At 50.0% G+C, this 20,890-nt stretch overlaps 1 protein-coding gene across 1 annotated transcript in view; it reads right to left on the bottom strand.

The window, feature by feature from the left end:
* Asb2 (ankyrin repeat and SOCS box containing 2) overlaps nt 1–20,890 on the bottom strand; it is a 38,510-nt gene that overhangs the window by 14,096 nt on the left and 3,524 nt on the right. The window contains exons 2-4 of the mRNA XM_008821688.2: nt 10,607–10,883; nt 2,392–2,496; nt 45–211 (exon numbers count right to left, since the gene is read on the bottom strand). Coding sequence (XP_008819910.1) covers nt 45–211; nt 2,392–2,496; nt 10,607–10,812 — 478 coding nt within the window. The 5' untranslated portion in view covers nt 10,813–10,883. The remainder of the gene's footprint in view (nt 1–44; nt 212–2,391; nt 2,497–10,606; nt 10,884–20,890) is intronic.

The raw sequence follows: 20,890 nt of genomic DNA, 5'->3' as shown, positions 1-20,890 counted from the left end.
GGCAGAGGCCTGTCCTCCTGCTGGCCCTCCACAGCCGCCCTCACCTCGCTGCAGAACCTTCAGGCAGCCCAGCTGGCCGTAGTAGGCAGCCTCGTGCAGTGGCAGCCAGCCCTCCTTGTTGGCTTCTGCAAGATTCTTCCCATCCTTGATCATGACCTTCAATGCCTCTTCATCACCTTCCTTGATGGCCTTCAGCACAGGGTCTGCAGCCCTGTGAGGTCAAGGGACAGCCAGTCCTCAGCCGTGGGTACAGGTAGGGCCAGGTAGCCTCTGTCCTGAGGGCAAGCAGGGCCTGCTGGAGGTCAGGAGCCAGTGTCCGCTCTGGGGTCCTTCCTTCCTGGCCCTCCAGTGGATGTAAGAGTATCCGGATAAGCCCTTCCACCCCTGTGGCCTTCCATGGTTGTAGCTAATGTCATGCCCAGATTGTTTCTACCAAGAGCACTCAGGCACAGAGTGCCAGGAATGGCTAACAGCCACAGAGGCATCCGTGATAGTTACGGGCCTTCCCTAAGGTTGGTGCTCCAGTGTGTGCCAAGCACAGCTGCCTACAGGGCTATCTGACTGCAAGGACTCTCAGAGGCATGGACCTGTGGAGGTCCCCTCCCTACCCATCTCTCTATCCAGCCCATTATCCCTACTCCCAACTGCTGGGAAATGCCAATACTTGAAGGATTAATAAACTGAAACCATCACAAACTATAATTTGTAAATGTCAAAACAATTTCAGGGCTAGTGTGAAGGGCATCTTTACTCGGCTCATTAAAGTCGCTTCGTTCAGGTATCCACTCACTCCTCCATCCATTCACTGAGCTCCTTCCCCTTCATTGCTGAGTCAGTGGGGACCATGACTGCGGTAACACCCATATCCACTTCTGGGGAGGGTTCTGCAGAAGCAACTCCATCCACAGATGGAGACGGTGAGGCTGGAGGCAGGCCTTGTGCTCCAGACTCCTAGTATCACGGCACGGGTCAGGGGGGACTCTGAGGGTCTCTGAGACCAGTCCCAACCCTCCCAGCTGCTTCTGCCATCAAGCGGCACTTCCTCCTGCCTCTCAGCCTCTGGGTTATTTATAGTATCAGGGCAGAGATGCCAACGAAGCCGGAGACCCAACAAGGACAGGGGACTGACTAGCTAGGTCCTGAAGGCCCATCAACACCACCACAGCCACCTGTGTAAGTTCTATTTGGGAGCAGCCAGAGCGACTACCAATGGCCTCAGGAAGAGTCCCTGTGGGGTATGTGATGCAGTTGAAGTGGAGGGGAGGGGGGCAGCTGGTCTGGTCTTGGTGACGGGGAGGGTACCTGCTGTGCAGAGTCATGGGACTACTTCCTGTCAGGACCCAGCACCCAGGGTGGGTCTCTCTAGGTGATGTTCACAGACCCTGGGGCCCTCAGCACCACACACACACACAGCTTCTTCCCCATGCATTAAGACATAGTCGTTGTGCCCCGCCCCCCAAGTGGGGAAGAGGATGCTGGGAGTATCAAGCTACCAAGTACTAGCAAGTTGGATGGACCCCTGGAAGGTCACTTTGTCCTCCCAACCATGCCCTGCAGAGAAGGGAGACTCTGGGCACCAGGTCTTCCTTGGGCAGTCTTGAAGGGAGGGCCAGTTGTACTGACACCAGAACTGGGACTCTTTTATCAGCCCCCCAAAGTCTCAGGGACAGTGTGGTGCCTGACAGGTTTAGAGAGCCCAGGAAGGAGGGCAGAACTTTGGCCAGCTGCCTCCTTCTCCCTCTGTCATACAGAGATGAGGTGTCAGCCACAGCCCCCTTTTTTGGCTTTTAGCTGCTTGCATGGTTGCTCTAGCAGATGAGCAGGAAAAGGCACTGTTTCCCACATATCCCATTAGCTTAGTGCCCGGGGTCAGACAGACAGAACCCCTCCTGCAGCTCAGATTCGTTCTGGGTGTTGGCATCTGGCACTTAAATGAAGTGTTGTGGGTGGGGATTTCAGATGTGCTCAGATGAACCCCTGGAGGTGGCATGGGGGAGACATGAGACAAGAATAAATAGAAGTCAAGGCCAACCCCTCAGCTCCCTCTCCCAGCTTTTCTAAACTGCTGGGGTTCCAAGGCCATCTCCCCATTCTCCCTCTTGCTGGGTCCCATGCAGCTCCCCCAAGTGCACAGGTCACAATCTCTGGGGACACCTGAAGGGTCAGTCCCAAACACAACCTGAATGCCACCCCTGAAGGACCTCAGTCTGTGGCCCCTGAGCTCAGCTCAGTAGAAGCATTGGAATCCAGAGGACACAGCTACAAAGGGGTTTCTGGGGAGGTGTGTCCATAGTATCCAATGTCCTGGGGGCTATGGACTTGCCCCCCTCCCTGCTGCCCCAGTTTTAGGTGTGAGCTTGACAGTCTGGCGGCCAGGCAGGAGTCACTTACGTCATCTGTGAGGTCTTGAACAGGCTGCTGCTATACTTCTGCATGACCCCTTGGAACAGGCCCAGGGGGGCACGGGCCGGTGGGCTCTCGGGAGGTGCAGAGGACCTGGAGGGTGCAGATCCAGAGTGAAAGAGAGAAAAGTACTCCGCATAGGAGAATCGGGTCATGCTGGAGGCAGGAAGGAGGATGGAGGGCGAGCCGGGAGAAAGAGGCTGAGTGACAGACAGACACAGGGCTCTGAACCAAAGCAGATGGCTGGGTCCTCTCTGTGTGCTGGACACAGCTGCTGTGTCTCTGGATTATTTTTGGCCCTTGGAGGAAGCCCTTGGAGATTTAAATGACCATATAAGACAACAATGAGGTTAACCTCACCCCCGCCCCCACCGCCCCCCTCCCCAGCAAACCACAAGGGCACAGATATGAAGCAAGGTGACATTCCTCACCCTGGAGGATGTGAGAAGTGGTTGGCGCAGGCTTCAGGATGAAAGGCCAGTGGGGTCCTGGTGGGGCTGGACAAGAGATTCATGGGCAAGTAAAGGAACAGAGGAGCCCGGCTGGAAAGGCAAAGTACATGGGCCTCTACTCCACCTTGTTGGGTCCCCATAGTGTGTGCCTGCCTCACAGTCCTCTTGAGAACCATCAGACTAGAAGTTACAACAGAAGGTTGTAAATCAGATGCTACTTAGCTGTGTGACCTGGATACAGGTTCATCCTCTCTGTGCCCTAGTTCTCCTACCTATATGGTAGGATGGAAGCAGCCCTGTCTCCAGGGCCAGGGAGGCCTGAGCAGCACACAGTGCGAAATGCTTAGCTCTTATGTTCAGAGAGTCGTGTCCCTCAAAGATGCATGTGTTGAAGGCTTATCCCCAATTCAGCAGTGCTCAGGGGAGGGACTTTGGGGAAGTGATTGGAACTTGAGGGTGCTGGCCTCATCTGTGGCTTTCAATTCATTGATGGTTCGTAATTGGATGGTGTGATGGTTTGCTTTGTCAACTTGATACAGCCTAGAATCACCTGGGAAGAGACACTCAATGAGAGATTGTCTACATTGGCTTGGCCTATGGGGGATTTCTTTAAGTTAATTGATGTGGGGAGACTGAGTCCAGTTGGGGGGCACCTTAGGCAAGGGGTCCTGAACCAAGAGTGGAGGAACACCGAGCACAAGCCATCAGTGTTCATTTCTCTTGGCTCTTGACTGTGGATGCAATGTTTCAGGCTCTTAATGCTGTGACTTCCCTGCAATGATGAACTGTAATCTGGACTTACAAGCTTTTCTCCCTCAAGTTGATTTTTGCCAGGATATTTTTATTGTAGCAACAGAAATAAAAGTAGGACAAATGGTTTTATAAGGAGATGATGGAAATATAGGACATGGGATCCAGTTGAAGGGAATAGATAATTGGCCCCTTTCTCTCTCTGCTTCCTGGCTCCTTTGAGGCGAGCAGCCTCTGCTGCCACTTGCTCCCACCTCTGTGATATTCGGCAACACCTCAGGGCCCGGTTGCTAACCATGAAACCTCTGTAATAGTGAGCTCAAATGAATCCTTACTCCTTTAAGTCATTTCTCACAGGTTTCAGTCAGAGGTGCAAAGCCGGTAAACACATTTTCCGACTGCCAGACACAGCGGGCACCTAACGTGAGTCAGCCATTCACTTTGTTTTCACCTTGCTAAGTGTCAATTACCCTCTACTGGAAAAGCTGAGGTGCTGCAGTCACTCCATTCAGGGTTTAGCTGGGGCTTCAGCGGGAAGAGGAAACTTGGCCCCTGTTTGTCTCTTGACAGATCAGCCCTGGTACCCCAGACACTTCAGTAGTACCCACCTTTCTGCCTGGACAGTGAAAGATACAGGCTGTCTGTGGGACTGGGGACATCACTCCATGGCTGGCACTCTGTGGGGTACAAGTGCTGTAATGGAGACCCTGAGAAGGATCCTGTTCTTCCAGAACAACCCAGAGACTCAGACTCTGTGGACCCCTTAGCAACGCTAGGTAGTGATGCAGAGGAGTGAGTGGGGAGAGAAGTGACAAGGGGCTGAGGGCTTTGGTTCAAAACGGGCTGCCAGCCTGACTACCTTTGTCCTCCCAGTCACCACCGTCCTTCCCCACCCCCTCCTGTCACCATCTCTGACAGACACCTCCAGGCTGTGCAGGTCACCTGCCTACGTTCATTCACCAGTCCTCATTCGGTATGCCTCAAAGTGGGCATCAATGTTGCTGCCTTTTACAGATGAGCAAACCGGGGCCCTGAGAGAGGGAACTGCCCAGGGTCCCAGACAGCAGGAGGGCAGAGCCAAGAGTCAGACCAGCTCTTAACATCCTTCCCTCCTCCAAAGCCTGGCCCCCTCCTGCCTTTTCATCCTCCCTCCAACTCCAAGGTCTCCACACTAACTGCTCTGTGTCTTTGAGCAAGGCTCTTCCCCTACTTTATGCCTCAGTCTCCTTATTTGCAAAGTAGGGGCAAGACCAGAATGGAGGTTCCTCACTACATGTGTGGCTGGAGAAATTTGGTATGACACAAATACAAGAGCCACCATCCTGGGCAGGGGAGTTCCCAGCCTGGCCCACTCAGCCCCTTTGCACAGGCCCTGTGCTCCCTGCTGTCCTTCCCTGGCCCACAGAAGGTAGCTGCAGTCAGAAGGCCTGGGCTTTCCATGAAGCCCTGGGCCTCCTCTCGTCTCTTACAACTGTCCAGAGGTTTTAACAGGATGATGCACACTGGTAAAAACTGCTGCCTTCACCTAAAACTAGGACTGGTCTCTGAAAAGTAATAGCAGCAAGGAGGGTAGGTGGGATGAGGAGCTAAGGCTGATGTGGTACAGTGACATGGTTAGGGTGACAGGTCTCTATTGTGCAGGGCAAATGTTCACACAGCTATTCCAAGCATTATCCCGTGTCTGTCCATAGAGGCAGGTGTGCACCACTCCTATTAAGTCAGATGAAGAAACAGACACACTGGGTTCCATTCAACAAAGGTGTGCCAACTCTAAGCCCAGTGCCAGGGCCGGGAGTTGCAGGTATTTTTGTGAATCGTTAAGATGGTCAGAGTGCACAGATGCGTGACAAGGACACATACCCACAGAACCACAGGGAGGGCTTGAGATCAAGGCAGGAGGACTCGTTCTAGAAGCACTGAAATTAGGGTGCATGAACTTGGTTTGGGGGTCCAGCCATGTGGTTGCTCACAGTGCCCAAGCTGTGAGTCTCAGGCTGAATGGGAAGCCAATCGGCTTTCATGCTTTCACACCAGGGTTGGAGGCCCCACTTCCCTTCTGCTGGCTGAGCAGGGGAATTCCCAACAGAGCAAACCACTGGGCTGAGTCATCAGGGTGAGAGGAACCTGCACCGGTGGGATGTGACTGCTGGTCATGCCCTAGCAGACATGCAGGTGGGACTTGTCTGCTCCCCTCTGAGATTCTACAAATACCACCACTGCTCCTGCTCTGTTGTGTCCCTGCGCACCTTAGCCTGTGCCCTCTTCAGGCTGCACTCATAAAGAGGGCATGCCCAGGTGCCAGGCTGCATGCAATGTGGTGGCTTGTTTTGAACTGTCTGCAGCCATGCACATCAGCCCAAGTAAGTCCCTGTTCGTGTGTTCCACCATGGTTTTCCAAAAAGTGCAAGCTTTAATAAAATACAGGCATTTACAAGCCTTGAAGATCCAGCTCTGGGTGCCCTCTGCTGGTCCATCCTTGGTAGTCTCTGGCTCCCTACTTCATGGGTGTAAGGACCCCATTTCCCCATGAAATGAGAAGCTATGTGTGTCTCTCAGGGACTCTCGGTGGGCCAAACTTGGCAAAGGATCCTCATGACTGTTATGTTTCGTCGCTTCCCCTGGTGAGGGCTTTAAAAAGAGATCTTGTTGGGCTGGAGAAATGGCTCAGCGGTTGAGAACACTGGTTGTTATTCTAGAAGACCCAGGTTCGAATCCCAGTACCCACATGGCAGCTAACAACTGTCTGTAACTCCAGTCCCAGGAGATCCAACAGCCTCTTCTGACCTCTGCAGACATTGCACAACATGGGTGCACTTACCTACATGCACGCAATACACGCATACACTAAAAATAAAAATTAAAAATGAAAAGAAAAGGGATCTTGCGTTTGCTTTGGGCCACTGCTCTGGTTTCCTTTTCTAGGACCTTTCACACTATCAGCTGTCATTTTTGTCACAAGACAATGACAAATTACATCTCCAGTGCATTTTATTGAATTTGAAGTGTGTTTATTTTTCTAAAAACATTCCTTGGGTATCTGCAGTGATTCAGGCTCTTTGGCAGGCACTGAGACACAGGAGTAAACACATCCATGTCTTGTCTCCAAGAAGTCACAGCATAGCTGGGGACACTCTCAAGAGACCTTCCCAAAGCGAGACAGAAGCTGACCTTTGAAACTAAGGCAGGCATGAGGTTGGGGCCGCAGAGACACACTGAGGAGCAGAGGGAGGCCAATGCAAGCTTCAGGAAGTGGGAAAGGTGCTACACCTGTTTCATCTGACTTGCTGCCTCATAGTGTGCTTGCCTAGCAAAGGGCCCGAGTTCCATCCCCAGAGTATGTGCGCACACACACACACACACACACGCAAGCACACATGCACACACGCATGCACACGCACACACATGCACACACGCACACAGCATACTGCAAGATAAGAAAGCTTGGTCATTGCCATTTTTTTGAAGGGGGCAGCCTCAGGTGACACAGCCAGTAAATAAATGATGGGAAAGAAATGAACCCCCCAAGCCCACCCCCCTTTTCATGGCTTCTGCATTTCTTCTTTTATTTACTTCTTCATGGGTGCCTATTTGGGATACCCAAGAGTCAGGCCCAGGTCTTTGTAGGGCAGAAGAAAGACTCGAGGCTCCCAGAGAAACACATGGGCTGCTTGACCTGGGAATGGTTAGGGAAGGCTTCACTGAAAAGGTGACATCTAATCTGTGATCCAGAAGAGCCCCTTGGGACCAATATGATATCCTGGGTCTGTTTGATGGAAATCGTAACATCTAGGCATAAAGGTGAGCGGAGCTCTTGGGTCCTACGCTTTCTATAACTCAGGGACTTTGTCATGATTCTGAGGGGACCCTAGACTTATAAATGAAGGGTGATGTAACAAGGCTGAAACCTGGCTTCAAGATGGGGGCAGGAAGAGGAAGAGGCCTCCCTGTGCAGGATCAGCAAAGCCAGAATGTGGCAGCCTACAGACTGCCTGGTCCTGCTGAGCATGTGTTTTGTCACTGCGTAAGGGACAGAGACAGCACACAGCTCTAAATCTGGGTGGGATGGGAGTCTACAACCAGAATGGTGTTCAATGTACCTTCAAAAGTCAGATCTTAGGGACTGGAGAGATGGCTAAGCAGTTAAGAGCACTAGCTATTCTTTCATAGGACCCAAGTTCAATTCCCAGCACCCACACAGTGGCTAACAGCTGTCCGTCCATACTGTAGTTCCAGGGGATCACAACTCCCTCTTCTGACTTCTGCAGACATTGCATAACACAGGTGCACTTACATGCAGGCAATACACTCATATACATTAAAAAATAAAAATAATAAATAAAATATTTTTTTAAAGAACCAGATCTTTGATGACAGCTGCCTTACCCTGGGCAAGTGGTTTCACTTCCAGTGGGTCCTTTTTTCCCAAGAGGTCAGACAAATGTGAACACCACTGTGTGTCTCTACCTCCTTACCTCACAGAGAGGGCAGGTCTGGAGTTCCAGGTCCTCAGTTCTAGGACCACCACCCCCCGGAGGGGCAACTGAGGGGTGAGGAAGCTGCAGGTGCCCAGCGGATGTTTGGCCTCCTGCAGTCACCCTATCTCTGGAGATCGAAAGCCCTGTTTCTATCGGGTCCCTCCTGAGAAAGAGGAACCTGTGGTCTGACTGCAGCTGAACCAACCAGAACAGGAACTACATGAGCTAGGTCCCAGCACAGGGCTTCTGGGGCCCCAATGGGATGTCCTCGGGGCCAGCTTAGGAATCTGAACCTTAATCTTCCTCCTTCCAGCTGCCCAAGGAGGTTGCCTGCCACCTCTTTAGAGAGGACTCCAGCACTGGGTGCCCTGTCCTTGGCCCAGCCAGCTAGATGGAGATGGACTAGCCCAAGTAAGGGACAGAGTTGCTTGAGGTAAAATTCTCATGAGTGTCACCCCGGGGACAGGGCTGAGAGGCCCCATCCCACCATGGAGTCTTGTCTGTTGTGACTAAACATTTGGAAACTTTTATTAATTTAGATTGTTGTTAGATAAGGAAGCAGGGCTTTCTGAAAGGGTGAGGGACTTGCCCAAAGTCAAGGTTACAGAGGGGTTCACTGGCGTCTGAAGACACAGAGATGTGATGCTCCAGGGCCCATAGTCACATGGATACACCTGTTAGAGCAGTTAATCTATACCTAACTCCAATACACATGAGCTTGGCTGGAGGTAGGGAACAGGGCAGCAAAAGCATTTTCCAATTTATATATTTCTGTCCTAAAAGTCCTTGAAAATCAATTGCTGATTGTCTTTCCAACTGTCTCTATAAAGAAAGCTTCCCATAGATCCACACTGCCCAATATGGTGGCCCTGGCCACCTGTGGCTAATGAGTACTTGGAATATGGATGCAGTGGATGGGACCAGGCTGTGAGTGTGAAATACACATGATTTCAAAAGCTTGACAAGAAAGTTAGAAACCCCATATGTAATTTTAAAAACTTTAACACTGACTCATTTATTTTATGTGTGTGTATATGTGTGTAGGCACGCATGTGTCACAGTGCACATGTGGAGGTCAGAGGATAACTTGCCAGTTCTCTATCAATTGTGTGAGTTCTAGGGATTGAACACAGGTCATCAGACTTGGTGGCAAGCACCCTTACCAATTGAGCCATCCTACCCACCCATCATGTGCAATTTTTTTATATTGGTGATGAATGGGGATGATTGTTAGAAATAAAATATATGCAAATTGTGGGTCATAGTGGTGTATGCCTTAACCCCAGCACTGAGGAGGCCAAAGATTGGGAGTTTGAGGCCAGCCTGGGTTACATAGTGAGTTCTAGACCAGCTTGAGCAAGGCTCTGTCTCAAAAATAAATCTTTTAGGACTGGATAAATGGCTCAAAGGTTACGAGCACTGGCTGCTCTTCCAGAGGACCTGGGTTCAATTCCCAGCACCCTCATGGCAGCCAAGAGCCATGCATAACTCTTGTTTCAGGGGATCTGACGCCCTCTTCTGGCCTCCACAGGCATTGTACAACACAGGTACACTTACATATATGCAGATAAAATACTCATACACATAAAATTTAAAAAGTATTTAAAATATAAATAAAAATTTCAAAGCTATACAGTTTTTCATGTTTCTCTGTTTTTTATGTGATTCCAAATGTCTGAGACGTACTGTGGATTACGAACACAGCTCATCAGGTTGACTTAGATGGCAATCTTAGAAAGCCTAAGATGCTGAGAGGGTACTGAGGCAGGGAGGGGGGCAAAATGAGGACTCGGGGTAGATGATGTTTGTGTTGCAGGTGTGTTTTCCCGGACACTACCCAGCAGGGCTGGAAGCACTGGCCCCACTCTGTACACCACTCCCTTGCTTTCAAGCATAGAGCAGTAGTGTAAACCCAACCTGGGTTTTGGATTTAGACAACTCCAAGCAATCAGCTGTGTGACCCTGGGCCAGTAATTCAGTCTTGGGCTTCGAGTTCCTCATCTTTAAAATGGGACAGTAGAAGGTTCTTAAGAGAATTAAATGAAGGGAGGAATATAGAGTCCACCCTATATATTTTTGTGTAAGTTCCACACTCATGGAGTCAACCAACTTGAGGTCAAAAATATTTGAAAAGCAGAGTTCTATACTGAGCATGTCTAGACCTTTCTCCTGTCATTATTCCCTGAATGATACAATATGACGGACTTTTGCATAGCAATCACATTGGATTCAATATTATAAGAGATCTATAGAGAAGACGTGAGTCGGTTATATGTAGATGTAATGATATTTATGTAAGGGTCTTGGTCATTACAATTCTGTATCCACAGACCTCCTGGATTCCATCCCCACCAACACCAAAGAATGACTGATACTGTCAGAGCTCAGTGTGTTTAGATGACAAATGCAGACAATTAAAGTGTCACAAGGTCCAGGATAATTTTGTTTGGTTTGGACAGCCTGGGGCATCTGCAGCTTGTGGATGCCCAGAGGCCTACCTCCCCTCATCAGTCTTGCCTTACTCACCTGGTCCACGGGTAGAAATGGCTTGGCTGGCGGTTGGCTTGAGAGGACACCGCAGCTTCAGTAGGGGCTGGGCCCCGCGTCTTGTCTGCCAGGCTTTGCTCAATGGCCATCTGGATCAGCTCCTCCTCGCTCAGGCTGCTGTACAGGCTATACTCTTCATGTCCAATGGCACGCTGCCTGCCCCGAGCGCTGATCTCTGTTGCCATCTCGGCCACCTCTCCCCCAGCTTCCAGAAGAGAAACTCAGCAGGGACAAGGACACAGCGGGTGAGAAAACCCTGTGAGGAGACCCAGACCACCCTGGTCACTACGTGCTCTGCAAGACAGCCATGTTTACCCACAGGGAAGGCTGTGCAATCACACATTTTTAATGTATATGCATATGTGTGTACATATTAGTTTGTGCATGTGAGTGTGGGTGCCCTCAGAAACCAGAAGAGGGTGTCAGATCCCCACAGAGCTGAAGTTATAAGCTGTTGGAAACTACTTAGTCTGGGTGGTGGGAAATGAACTCAGGACCTCTACAAGAGTAGCAAGCTTTCTTAACTGCTGATCCATCTCCCCAGCCCACACGGTTTTTTTTAAAATTTGTTCATTAGGCTGTGGGATCCATCTAAATGCCCACCAGCCAGCTATCCACTCATCTATCCACCAGTCCACCCATCTCTCAAACCATCATCCACTTATTCATCCTCTCATCCATCAGTCTATACACAACTGTATTCATCCATCCTCCCATCCATCCTCCCAATTGCCCACGTGTCCAAGCATCCAACCACCTACCCATCCTTCCATCTTCAACCCATTGATCAGTCCATACATGCAACCATTAACCCCAATTCTCCCATACACCACTATTCATCTGCCTATCTGACCTGCCAATTACCCATCCACCCATCTACCCAGTTATCCACCCACCAGTCCATCAACCATCCTCTTATCTGCCCACCCACTCAACCATTTATCCACACCTCTTCCTGCCCATCCTTTGCTACAGCTATCTGTGCAGACATCCACCCACCTACCACTCATCTTTCCCTTCCAGGAAGCCTTATCTATACAGGTATGACTGCATACATTAACTGGAGAGGTTATTTTTTGTGCAACTACTTTGGGTCAGGCACTCTCCTGGGGATACAGAGATTCCCACATCCTGAATCCTGCCTCTGGAGCCTACACAGCCGCATGTGCATTCCTCCAGTAAGGTCACAGCTGTGGCCCACCCTGGCATTTCCCCATTGCTCCTCACAGTGGGAGGGCTGAGAACACTGGAGATGAGTCAGACACAGGCTTATGCTTGGGATTGCATGATCTAGTTAACACCAGTTATTAAACAGTTTCATTAGGGGGACCTTCTTAACAGATAAAAATGCCTCAAAGAGAAAAGAGCAGGCTAAGTGAAACCCTTTCATGGAAGGAAATAGAGTCTGTCCAGCCTGTCATGTTTGCTGGCTGGCTTGCAGCATGACTTCAATGGTTCTCAGCCTTATCTGAGCATCTGAATCACCTGAGGTCTTTAAAAACTACCCCCAAATGCCAGGGTTCTGCTCTGGGTGGTTCAGGAAATATGCACCCATTTCCCTGGAGACAGATGTGTCTTCCTTTCCCTGTGATATTAGGACCAAGCCCACGTGACTTGCTCTACCAAGTGGATGCCAGTGGTGTCACAACACACCAGGCACATGAGAGAGCAAGCCTGTCATCCTCAGGGAAAGGAGGAGTTACATCTGTTTCCTTGGAGCCTGGGCCCTGCCCTGTGTTGTTCTTGTGGCTCTAGCTAGCCAGTACCCAGGAGACAGTGTGGCACTTCTCAGAGAGCACATCCAAATGGTCCAGAGCCAAAATGCCAAAAGGCATTCATGTCATTAGTGTTTGGGGAAATTCAAATTCAAAGCAACACAACTCCTCCCAACACACACACACACACACCCTATGTGAAAATGACTGAAAATGCAGGAGGCAGGGAGGATGTAAGGTTACTGGGGAGGAAGGACATAGGGTCACCAGGGAGGGCGTGGGGTCACCAGTACCTCCCCAATATCAGGAGAAGTAGAAAATGGCAAAACCACTTTAGAAAACCAATGGCATTTGCTAACACTGAACACACACATGTCCTATGTCCTGATGATCCCCTTCTGGGTGTGTTCCAAAGAACAAGGGACATCTGTGCCAACAAGCAGGGGCTAGAATATTCATAGCAGCACCATTGATATGAATGCAACTGGAATGCATGGGGTGACATACACTGGATGACAGTCCCAGGATGACAGTCACAGGATGGACAGTGTACACCCATGAAAACACACAGCCGTATACAAGGATGAATCAAAACAATACTGAGCCACAGATGACAGGAAGTTATGTGCATGGTTCATGTGTATATACATTCCATGATGATGCTTTTATCAAGTTCCAGAACAGACACAACTACCCACAATAATGGAAGTCAGAAAAACGGTTCTCTTTGGGAAGCTGCAGTCTGCAGGGGCATGCCAGGACCACAGTATGGGACAGGAGATAGGTCCCTCATGTCTCCCCAGCTGAGTGCTTGCATGGTGCAGTGGGCCCCCCAAGAGTTCCTAAAGTCCTTCACATGTGACTTGTGCACACATTGTTCCACGTGAGCACACCACACTGAGATGGCCCAGCTACTTAATATGCACATCAAGTACTGATCAGAAAGTATGGGTGCCTAAGCCCCACCTCAGCCCTTGGGAATCAGAGTCCTGGGAGTGTGGCCCAGCTGTCAACCTGTCAGCCTCATCTGAAGATGAGCCCAGGTGACTAGGAGTTGTCTATTTTCATAAATATCGGGCCAGAAAGCACAGGCAAAGCCGGGCCAGTCCTTGGAAGGTCACACACACACACACACACACACACACACACACACACGCACGTGCACACACCACAAAGAGAGGCCCCCTTGGAGGAGCTCTTTGGTTTAGACCCTACAGCATCCCTGACACTTGCTCTATGGAGCCCCAGAAAACAAGAGTCTTTTCCCAACACTTCCGGGCTCTTCCAAACATAGCTGGCTGTGGCTGCAGACATCAGAGACAGCAGAAGGGCAAGAGGGACAACCGGGACACGAAGCTGCCTTCCTATGTTCTCCCCTGCATCTTTCTCCCCAGCCTCTGCAGACACTTCCAGGTGGTCTCCCTACCCTGACTTCCCCATTTACCCACCCTCTGTGCCCAGAGCACACCCAGCCCCTGCTCTGCCCATGAAGGAAGCTCTTGCCACGACTTCCTGCCCCTTTACTCTCTTCCTCCCTGTACCTGACCTTCCATCCCACCCCAGTGTCTTTACTTGGCTTGGCCTGACATGCCTCCTCTCTTCTCTGTGAGTTCTCTTAGAACTCCTCTTCACTTCTCAAAGCCTCTGAACAAGTGTCCCTCTTCTGGAAAGTCCACTCTGACTCTTCTGAAAGAAGAATTCCTGGTCTGTGGCCAGAGGTTCCAGAGTGAACTTGACCCTGGACCCCATTTTAGCAGCCAGTGCCATATGTAAAGAGGTTAAAGTTCGTTGTAGGACTAGCCCTGCTGATGCCCACCTGACAGCCATTTCATCTTCCTTGAAAGCAGAACTTTGCTTTGTCCAGACAACCATGTGCCCTGTGCCCCGTCCTATGGAAGAATCATGGCTGTTCCAAGACAACAGAAAATCTCACCCTCTTGGCCAGCGACTAATCTAGAGGTGGGCTTGAAGCCTAGGTTTTTCCCAAAGAGGTGAAATGGGAATTCTCCTGAGGTGTTCCTGGGAAAGACTTTCTTCCCTAATAAAAGACAGAGTAGTGAAGGAAATTACTCCTTGCTTCAGCCCCATCTTGTGAATAGAGGACTTGATGTTTGGCCAGTGGCAGCCACTTTGTGACTATGGGTTTGACAGAGTAAATGATAGGTTGGTGCAATGATTTTGACAGAGAGAACAACACTGAATTTGACAGATGGAAGGATGGTTTTCTGAGCTACTGAATCAATGCTGGCTGTGCACCCTAGTATACTTGTTAGGTAAAGATGGGAGCCTTGAGGTTTAAGCCAGTGTTAGTGGAGCTTTGTTGAAGGCAGCCCACAGGCCTGGCTGAGACTTGAAAACGTGCTAAGGCCCTGTCCCACCCTGAGCAATGCTGTTGTAAAGCAGTGGTGTGAGGGCACTGTGCTCCACACTAGGGGAGAAGAGGGGTGTAGCCACCTCAACTACTTTGTGCCTGATACTAGGGGCATGTATTCTATAGCTGCGCAGCACGGTTCTGTTTATTGTGGAAAGAGCTGGGACTGGGACTCAAGAGGCTTGGGTTTGTGTCTCTGGTGAGCTACAAGCACCCGCCTTCCTCTCTCAGGTCTCCGTTTCCCCATCTGTGTTTTGGGTTGGTTTGTTTGTCTTTTGAGATAGGATCTCACAGTGTATCCCTGGCTGGCCTGGAACTTACTATGTAGACCAGGCTGGCCTTAAACTTACAGAAATCCTGCTCCTGTCTCCCTCATACTGGGATTACAGGACTGTTCCAATAAATCTGGTTTCTCTATGTGTTAAATGGCAGTATGGACTATAGCCTATGCTCTGGCCCTCCTGTCCCAACCTGGGCACTTGGGCTGAGGAGGATACATGTGCTGGGCTTTGAAAGGGGCCCTCCAGGCAGCATCTGGACAGTTTTGACCCTGAACCTGGCAAAGGCTGATTGAAGGCTCTGGCAGCTCTGGCTACAAGTGTGCTCCCCACATGCTCCCTCCCAAGCCCAGCAGCGGCCAGTGGCCACCTGCTGGACACTGGATGCCATCCAGGGACTTCACATCTGTCACAGGCCATCAGCTCACAGCAGCCCCTCCAGCTAAGAAACTCTTTCACTGAGTTGACTTCATGCTCCCACTGATCCATCTTGAAGAACTCCAGGGAACCTGGCTCCATTGTAGAGTGCTTCCCTGGAGTCTTCAAGGCCCTGGACTCCATCTCCCACACCACCAAAAAATACGAATACAAATTGAATTAAACAATTAAGTTAAATGGAGCTTGAGTTCCCTGTGTCATCCACCTCATTTTATGGGTGGGGAAGTTAGGGTTCAAAGAAAGAGGAGAAAGGCGTGCCTGGGGGAAATTGGGATTGAAATCTTGAACCCCAAACAAACCTCAGACCTAGTGTTTCTCCAGGCAACTCCAGAAGTGTTGATCAGAATAATAGGCCCCTTGTGGGTTCTGAGCAAGTGGGTAATGTCTCTGGGCTACTTCCCATTCCAGACCTGAATCCCACCCCCACTGGGAGACCTCCAAGAGTAGAAATAGCCTTTTCCCAGGAAGAGTAGGTCCAGGGAGCCTCACCAGCCAGGCCCTGGGCATGCAGGAGTGGTCCAGGGCTGACCAGGCCATAGCTGCAGGGGAGTTAGGCTTCCCCAGAGTTTCCTGAGGCACCTCTTGCTCTCTGTGGCACTCTACAGTGTTGGTTCCTGGGGCTCCCCTCCAAGGCAGCCTCTGTAAAGCGTCAGAGTCAGCTGTCTGGAGGACTTGAATTGGCATACAACAGTGCTCTTCTAACTGGGCCTCAGTTTCCAATCTGTGAAATGGGCCAAGAAGCTGCAACCCCAGTTGGGTTGTGGTAAGGATCAAAACCAGCATTGAAAGGCGACCTTTCCTCCCTGCTTGGCCTCAGGGCTCCTGTGCATGGTTGTGTGTCATTGTTGGGGGCTACAGTGGGAGGCGGTCACATCCTGGATGAGGTCCTATGAGGAAACAGGACAAGGTTGGAAGGCAGAGGCAGGAGTATGGGCTGCAGCCATCCTTCTGTGTCCAGCCCCTCTAGCCAAGGCCAGGCATGTGGCAGAGAGCCGCTGTATTTGTTGGTAGGCTGACCAGGCAACTTCTCAGCTGCCATCCAGACTGCCTGCAATGGACCCACCAGCCTACGGCATCCAGAAACTTCTGGAGAGCAAGACAGTTTCACATACCTGTCAAAACCCCAGGACCTAACCCGAGTCCAGGCACACAGCAGATGTTTAATAAGTGTAGAGTGGTCATTGCAGTCAATAAGGTTTTAGTCCCTTAAAAGACCAATGGTTTACCACACAGGGGAAGACACTTCATGACCCTGGCCATCACCTGCCTGGCTCTAGCTCTACCCTGCCATCTGCTGGCCATGTGAGGGGAAGCAGTCTACTCAGAAGCAGGCCTTGAGCTGCCCGTGTGTGAAGTGGTGACACACTAACAGCCTAGGCCTGTGGCTGCCTTTACAGATGACATGATGGAATGGTAAACATGTAGAATAACATCTGACACACAGATCAGGGCTAGGAAAATCTGAATGTGATTCCCAGCTCCGGTAGGCAGCCTCCACTTATTCCTATTCACTTGGGTCCTGCCCTGGCTGGCAGCTTTCAGTGAGTCCTTAAGGGATTCACCCTCTCCCTGGCTCCCCTTAAATGGGAAAGGCCAAGGTGAAAGGAACCCCCAAGCCAACCTTTTCTTGGCACAGAGGTGACTGTTGCCTCCCAGCCTGGCCTCATGCCTGCTGAGCAGTGCTTCAAGGTGGGATGGTGTCAGAGCTGAGGTAGATGGACACCTGACCTCAACCCAGCCTTGTGAAAGATCAGTCTACCCATGTGTCCCAATTCCTCCAGCCCCAGGGCCTCATGCCCCTCCACCCCCTATTGTCCTAGACCTTGGGGAACCCCTCCCCCATTTCCAGCTTGACTGCACAAGGTGACCATCTGCACAGGACAACAGAAGCTCTTAGGTGACTCAAGTTATATAACAGTACACGGCACATGTAGCGAGAGCTGTATGTGGTTTCAGCTCCGGTCCACTTCACGTGTCCACTGGAACATGAACGTGAAGGGCACGCTGCTGTGCTCTGCTCTTGAGCAAGGCCCAAGGCTCTGAGCCACATTCCACCTCAGAGCTCTACTGCCCAACACAAGAGTCTCAGAACCAAAGAGCCTTCCCTCGCCACCGTATGCACACTGACATTCGTTGCTGTTTGAACAACAGCATGAGTCTGTGGTAAAGTGTGGCTTTTTCATCCAACAGTAGGGAAACAGAGACATGCCCAGAGAGGTCATGACAAGAAAGGGGCTGGAGGCTAGACCTGACTTCACTCCGGACTCTCTAGTCTCATGTAACTAAGAGCAGCCACTTGCTGCATTTTTTTCTTTTTTCTTGGTGTGTGTGTGTGTGTGTGTGTGTTATGGGTACATGTGCAGGTGAACCTGTATGAGTGTATCTATTTTTAAAATTATTTTTATTTTCTGTGTATGAGTGTTTTGTTTGCATATGTGTATGTGTATCCAGTGCCCACAGAGGTCAGAAGAGGGTGTCGGATCCCCTGGAGCCTGAGTTACGGACAGATGTTAGCATTCTTGGTGTGTGTGTGTGTGTGTGTGTGTTATGGGTACATGTGCAGGTGAACCTGTATGAGTGTATCTATTTTTAAAATTATTTTTATTTTCTGTGTATGAGTGTTTTGTTTGCATATGTGTATGTGTATCCAGTGCCCACAGAGGTCAGAAGAGGGTGTCGGATCCCCTGGAACCTGAGTTACAGACAGTTGTTAGCAGCCATGTGGGTGCTGGGAACTGAACCTGGGTCCTCTGTAAGGGCAGCCAGTGCTCTTAATCACTGAGCCAACTCTCCTGCCCCCTCTCTACTTTATTTATTGAGACAGCCTGTTGCTGAATCCAGAGGTCACCAATTCCAGCTAGTCTACCTCTCCAGCTTACCCAGGGGATTCCAGGGTGCTGGGAACTGAACCTGGGTCCTCTGTAAGAGCAGCCAGTGCTCTTAATCACTGAGCCAACTCTCTGGCCCCTCTCTACTTTATTTATTGAGACAGCCTGTTGCTGAATCCACAGGTCACCAATTCCAGCTAGTCTACCTCTCCAGCTTACCCAGGAGATTCCGTATCTCTGCCTCCCAAGTGCTGGGATGGCAGGCAGCTGCCACACCTGCCAAGCTTTTACATAGGTTCTGGAGAACTCCATACACATGCCTTACTGAGTAAGCCATCTCCCCAGTCCTGCTGCTGTTGCTTTTTAAGGTTTGAGGAGAAGCTAGGGCCAGAATAAAGACTATATTTTAAACACTCCCTAGGGGCTGGAGAGATGGTACAGTGGTTAAGAGCACTGGTACTCTTTCAGAGGACCCAGATTTGATTCTCAGCACCCACATGGTTGCTAACAACTGTCCAAAACTCCAGTTCCAGGAGATCTTGCGCCCTCTTCTGGCTTCCTCAGGTATTGCATACACAGATGCACTTAACATGCATGCATGCATGCAAAACATTCATACACATAAAATAAAAATAAATAAATAAATAAAATTCTTTAAAATACTGTCTATACATGTGTGTGTATATGTCTGTGTGACTAATTTATACTCTCATATATGTTTGTAGTTTGAACCACCTGCTATATAATATAATCCTTTTAATAATATATACTACATTCTATACATATATAACATAACATATGTACGCCCATCTTACTGTCTAAATATACAGTATGAGCCCCAATATGAGTCCTTATATATGATACATATAAGGATAATATTTGCACGTATACATATATATGTACATATATCATCAGCCCTCTGTATTGTGGGTTCTGCACCTATTAAATCAATTAACTTCTGATCAAAAATCTTTAGAAAAAATTGCTCAGGTAACTGTGAATATGTACAAATGTTTTTCTTGTCATTATTCCCTAAACAATACAGCACAACATCTATGGACATAGAGTGTTACAAGTAACCTCGGGATTTCAGTGTATGTGGGAGCATTGCACAGGCTCGATGCACATGCTACACATCTCGTGTAAGGAACTTAAGCATCCTGGGTTTTGCTCTCTGTGGAGTCCTGGTACCCATCTTTTGCAGATGCTGAAAGATGGCTATGTATACAATACTCACATATACAGAGTATCTACCAACCAATTCCTAAAGTTTCAGGGACTCCCAATAGTCCAAGATCCTTAGCCTGAGGTGACCTTAAAACCAGCTGCTTGGGCTAGCCTGGAATGCAGAGGAAATGGGGAGCAAACTGGTTATTCCTTGCTCCATCCGTCGGTCATGCAGTTTCACTTCAGTGCCCACCTACCATCAGAACTCCTCCTCCTTCTGCTGTTCCCCAAGGTCCAGAGGACCCGAGGACACTGAGGCATACTCCAGCTGTGGCTCATGACTAGAAATGTGGAGGCCTTCTTTCCTTTCTGGCCCTACTATTCCGAAAGCTAGTCTGTGGGCCCTGGACTGTGTCTAATCACTGTCCTGTACAGAATCCTTTGACCTCAGTACCCCTGGGGGTATATTTCCTATTGTGCAGATGGGGAGACCCAGAATGCAAGTGGCAGGGAATCAGAGAGCATGTCTGCCTGCCTCTCTTTTCATCAGACACTCTGGCCCCGAACACTGAGGCAGGGGTGAGGGGTCCTACAAGCAACCCTATGCCTCACCCCTCTGGATCCAGGTTTCTGCTCTGGCTAAGATGGGGGAGGAGTGAGACCCAAGTGCCCCCAACCCCAGGATGGGCCTTTGGCAGGAGACAGGGCTGATGGGCCTCTGGGGTCAGAGCCTTTAATTACCTCTGTCCTCCAATAAGAACGTCCATCACCATCATCACGGAGTAGCTGTGAGTACTTATAAGAGATCCCCAAGATTGGGTCCATTGACCTTTTCTCATAGAAGGAAGGGTAGGAATGTCATCAGACCCTCACCTGAGGTCTAAGACACTCCCTCCTGCATTCCCCCAGCCAGCTATATGGAATTCTGCCCATGTTACACATGGTCTTGAGATGTGCTAGAGTATACAGACAGTGGGAGGTTAACTGAAGGGGGAACCCCACCTATGCATGGGGAAGCCATCATCCATGCTGTGGTGACACTTTCCAGTGCTACAGCTGTTTTGGGGTCACCCATACTCCTGTAAGTAGCTCCTCACTTGTGCTCTGTAAGTAAGTCCAATAAACTCATTGATTGGCCAAGTTGGGCTTTGGTCAAATCATACTTTGGTCTGCCACTGAAGCCCTATCTGGAGTGTAGACATTTTCCACATCACCCTGGGAGAAGTTCCTGTAATAGGCCTCAGGACTTCTGGGAGTTTGATTCCTCCATCCAGCTCTGGGATGTCAAGGCCTTAGGGATTTAGAGGCCTGGTCAGGGGTTTCTGGAGGTGATGAAGATAGGCTCAGGGCTGCAGAATGCAATCAATACCACCACACTGGTTTCTTCTCCCTTTGTATGGAAGGGAAACTGAGGCTCAGAGAGGGGACATCACTGCATAAGGCTACCCAGTGGAATTTGATCCTGT

This window comes from Nannospalax galili, unplaced genomic scaffold, assembly GCF_000622305.1.
Source record: "Nannospalax galili isolate Female #2095 unplaced genomic scaffold, S.galili_v1.0 scaffold107, whole genome shotgun sequence".
Lineage (NCBI taxonomy): Eukaryota > Metazoa > Chordata > Mammalia > Rodentia > Spalacidae > Nannospalax > Nannospalax galili.
This window is presented reverse-complemented; position numbering and strand designations above follow the sequence as displayed.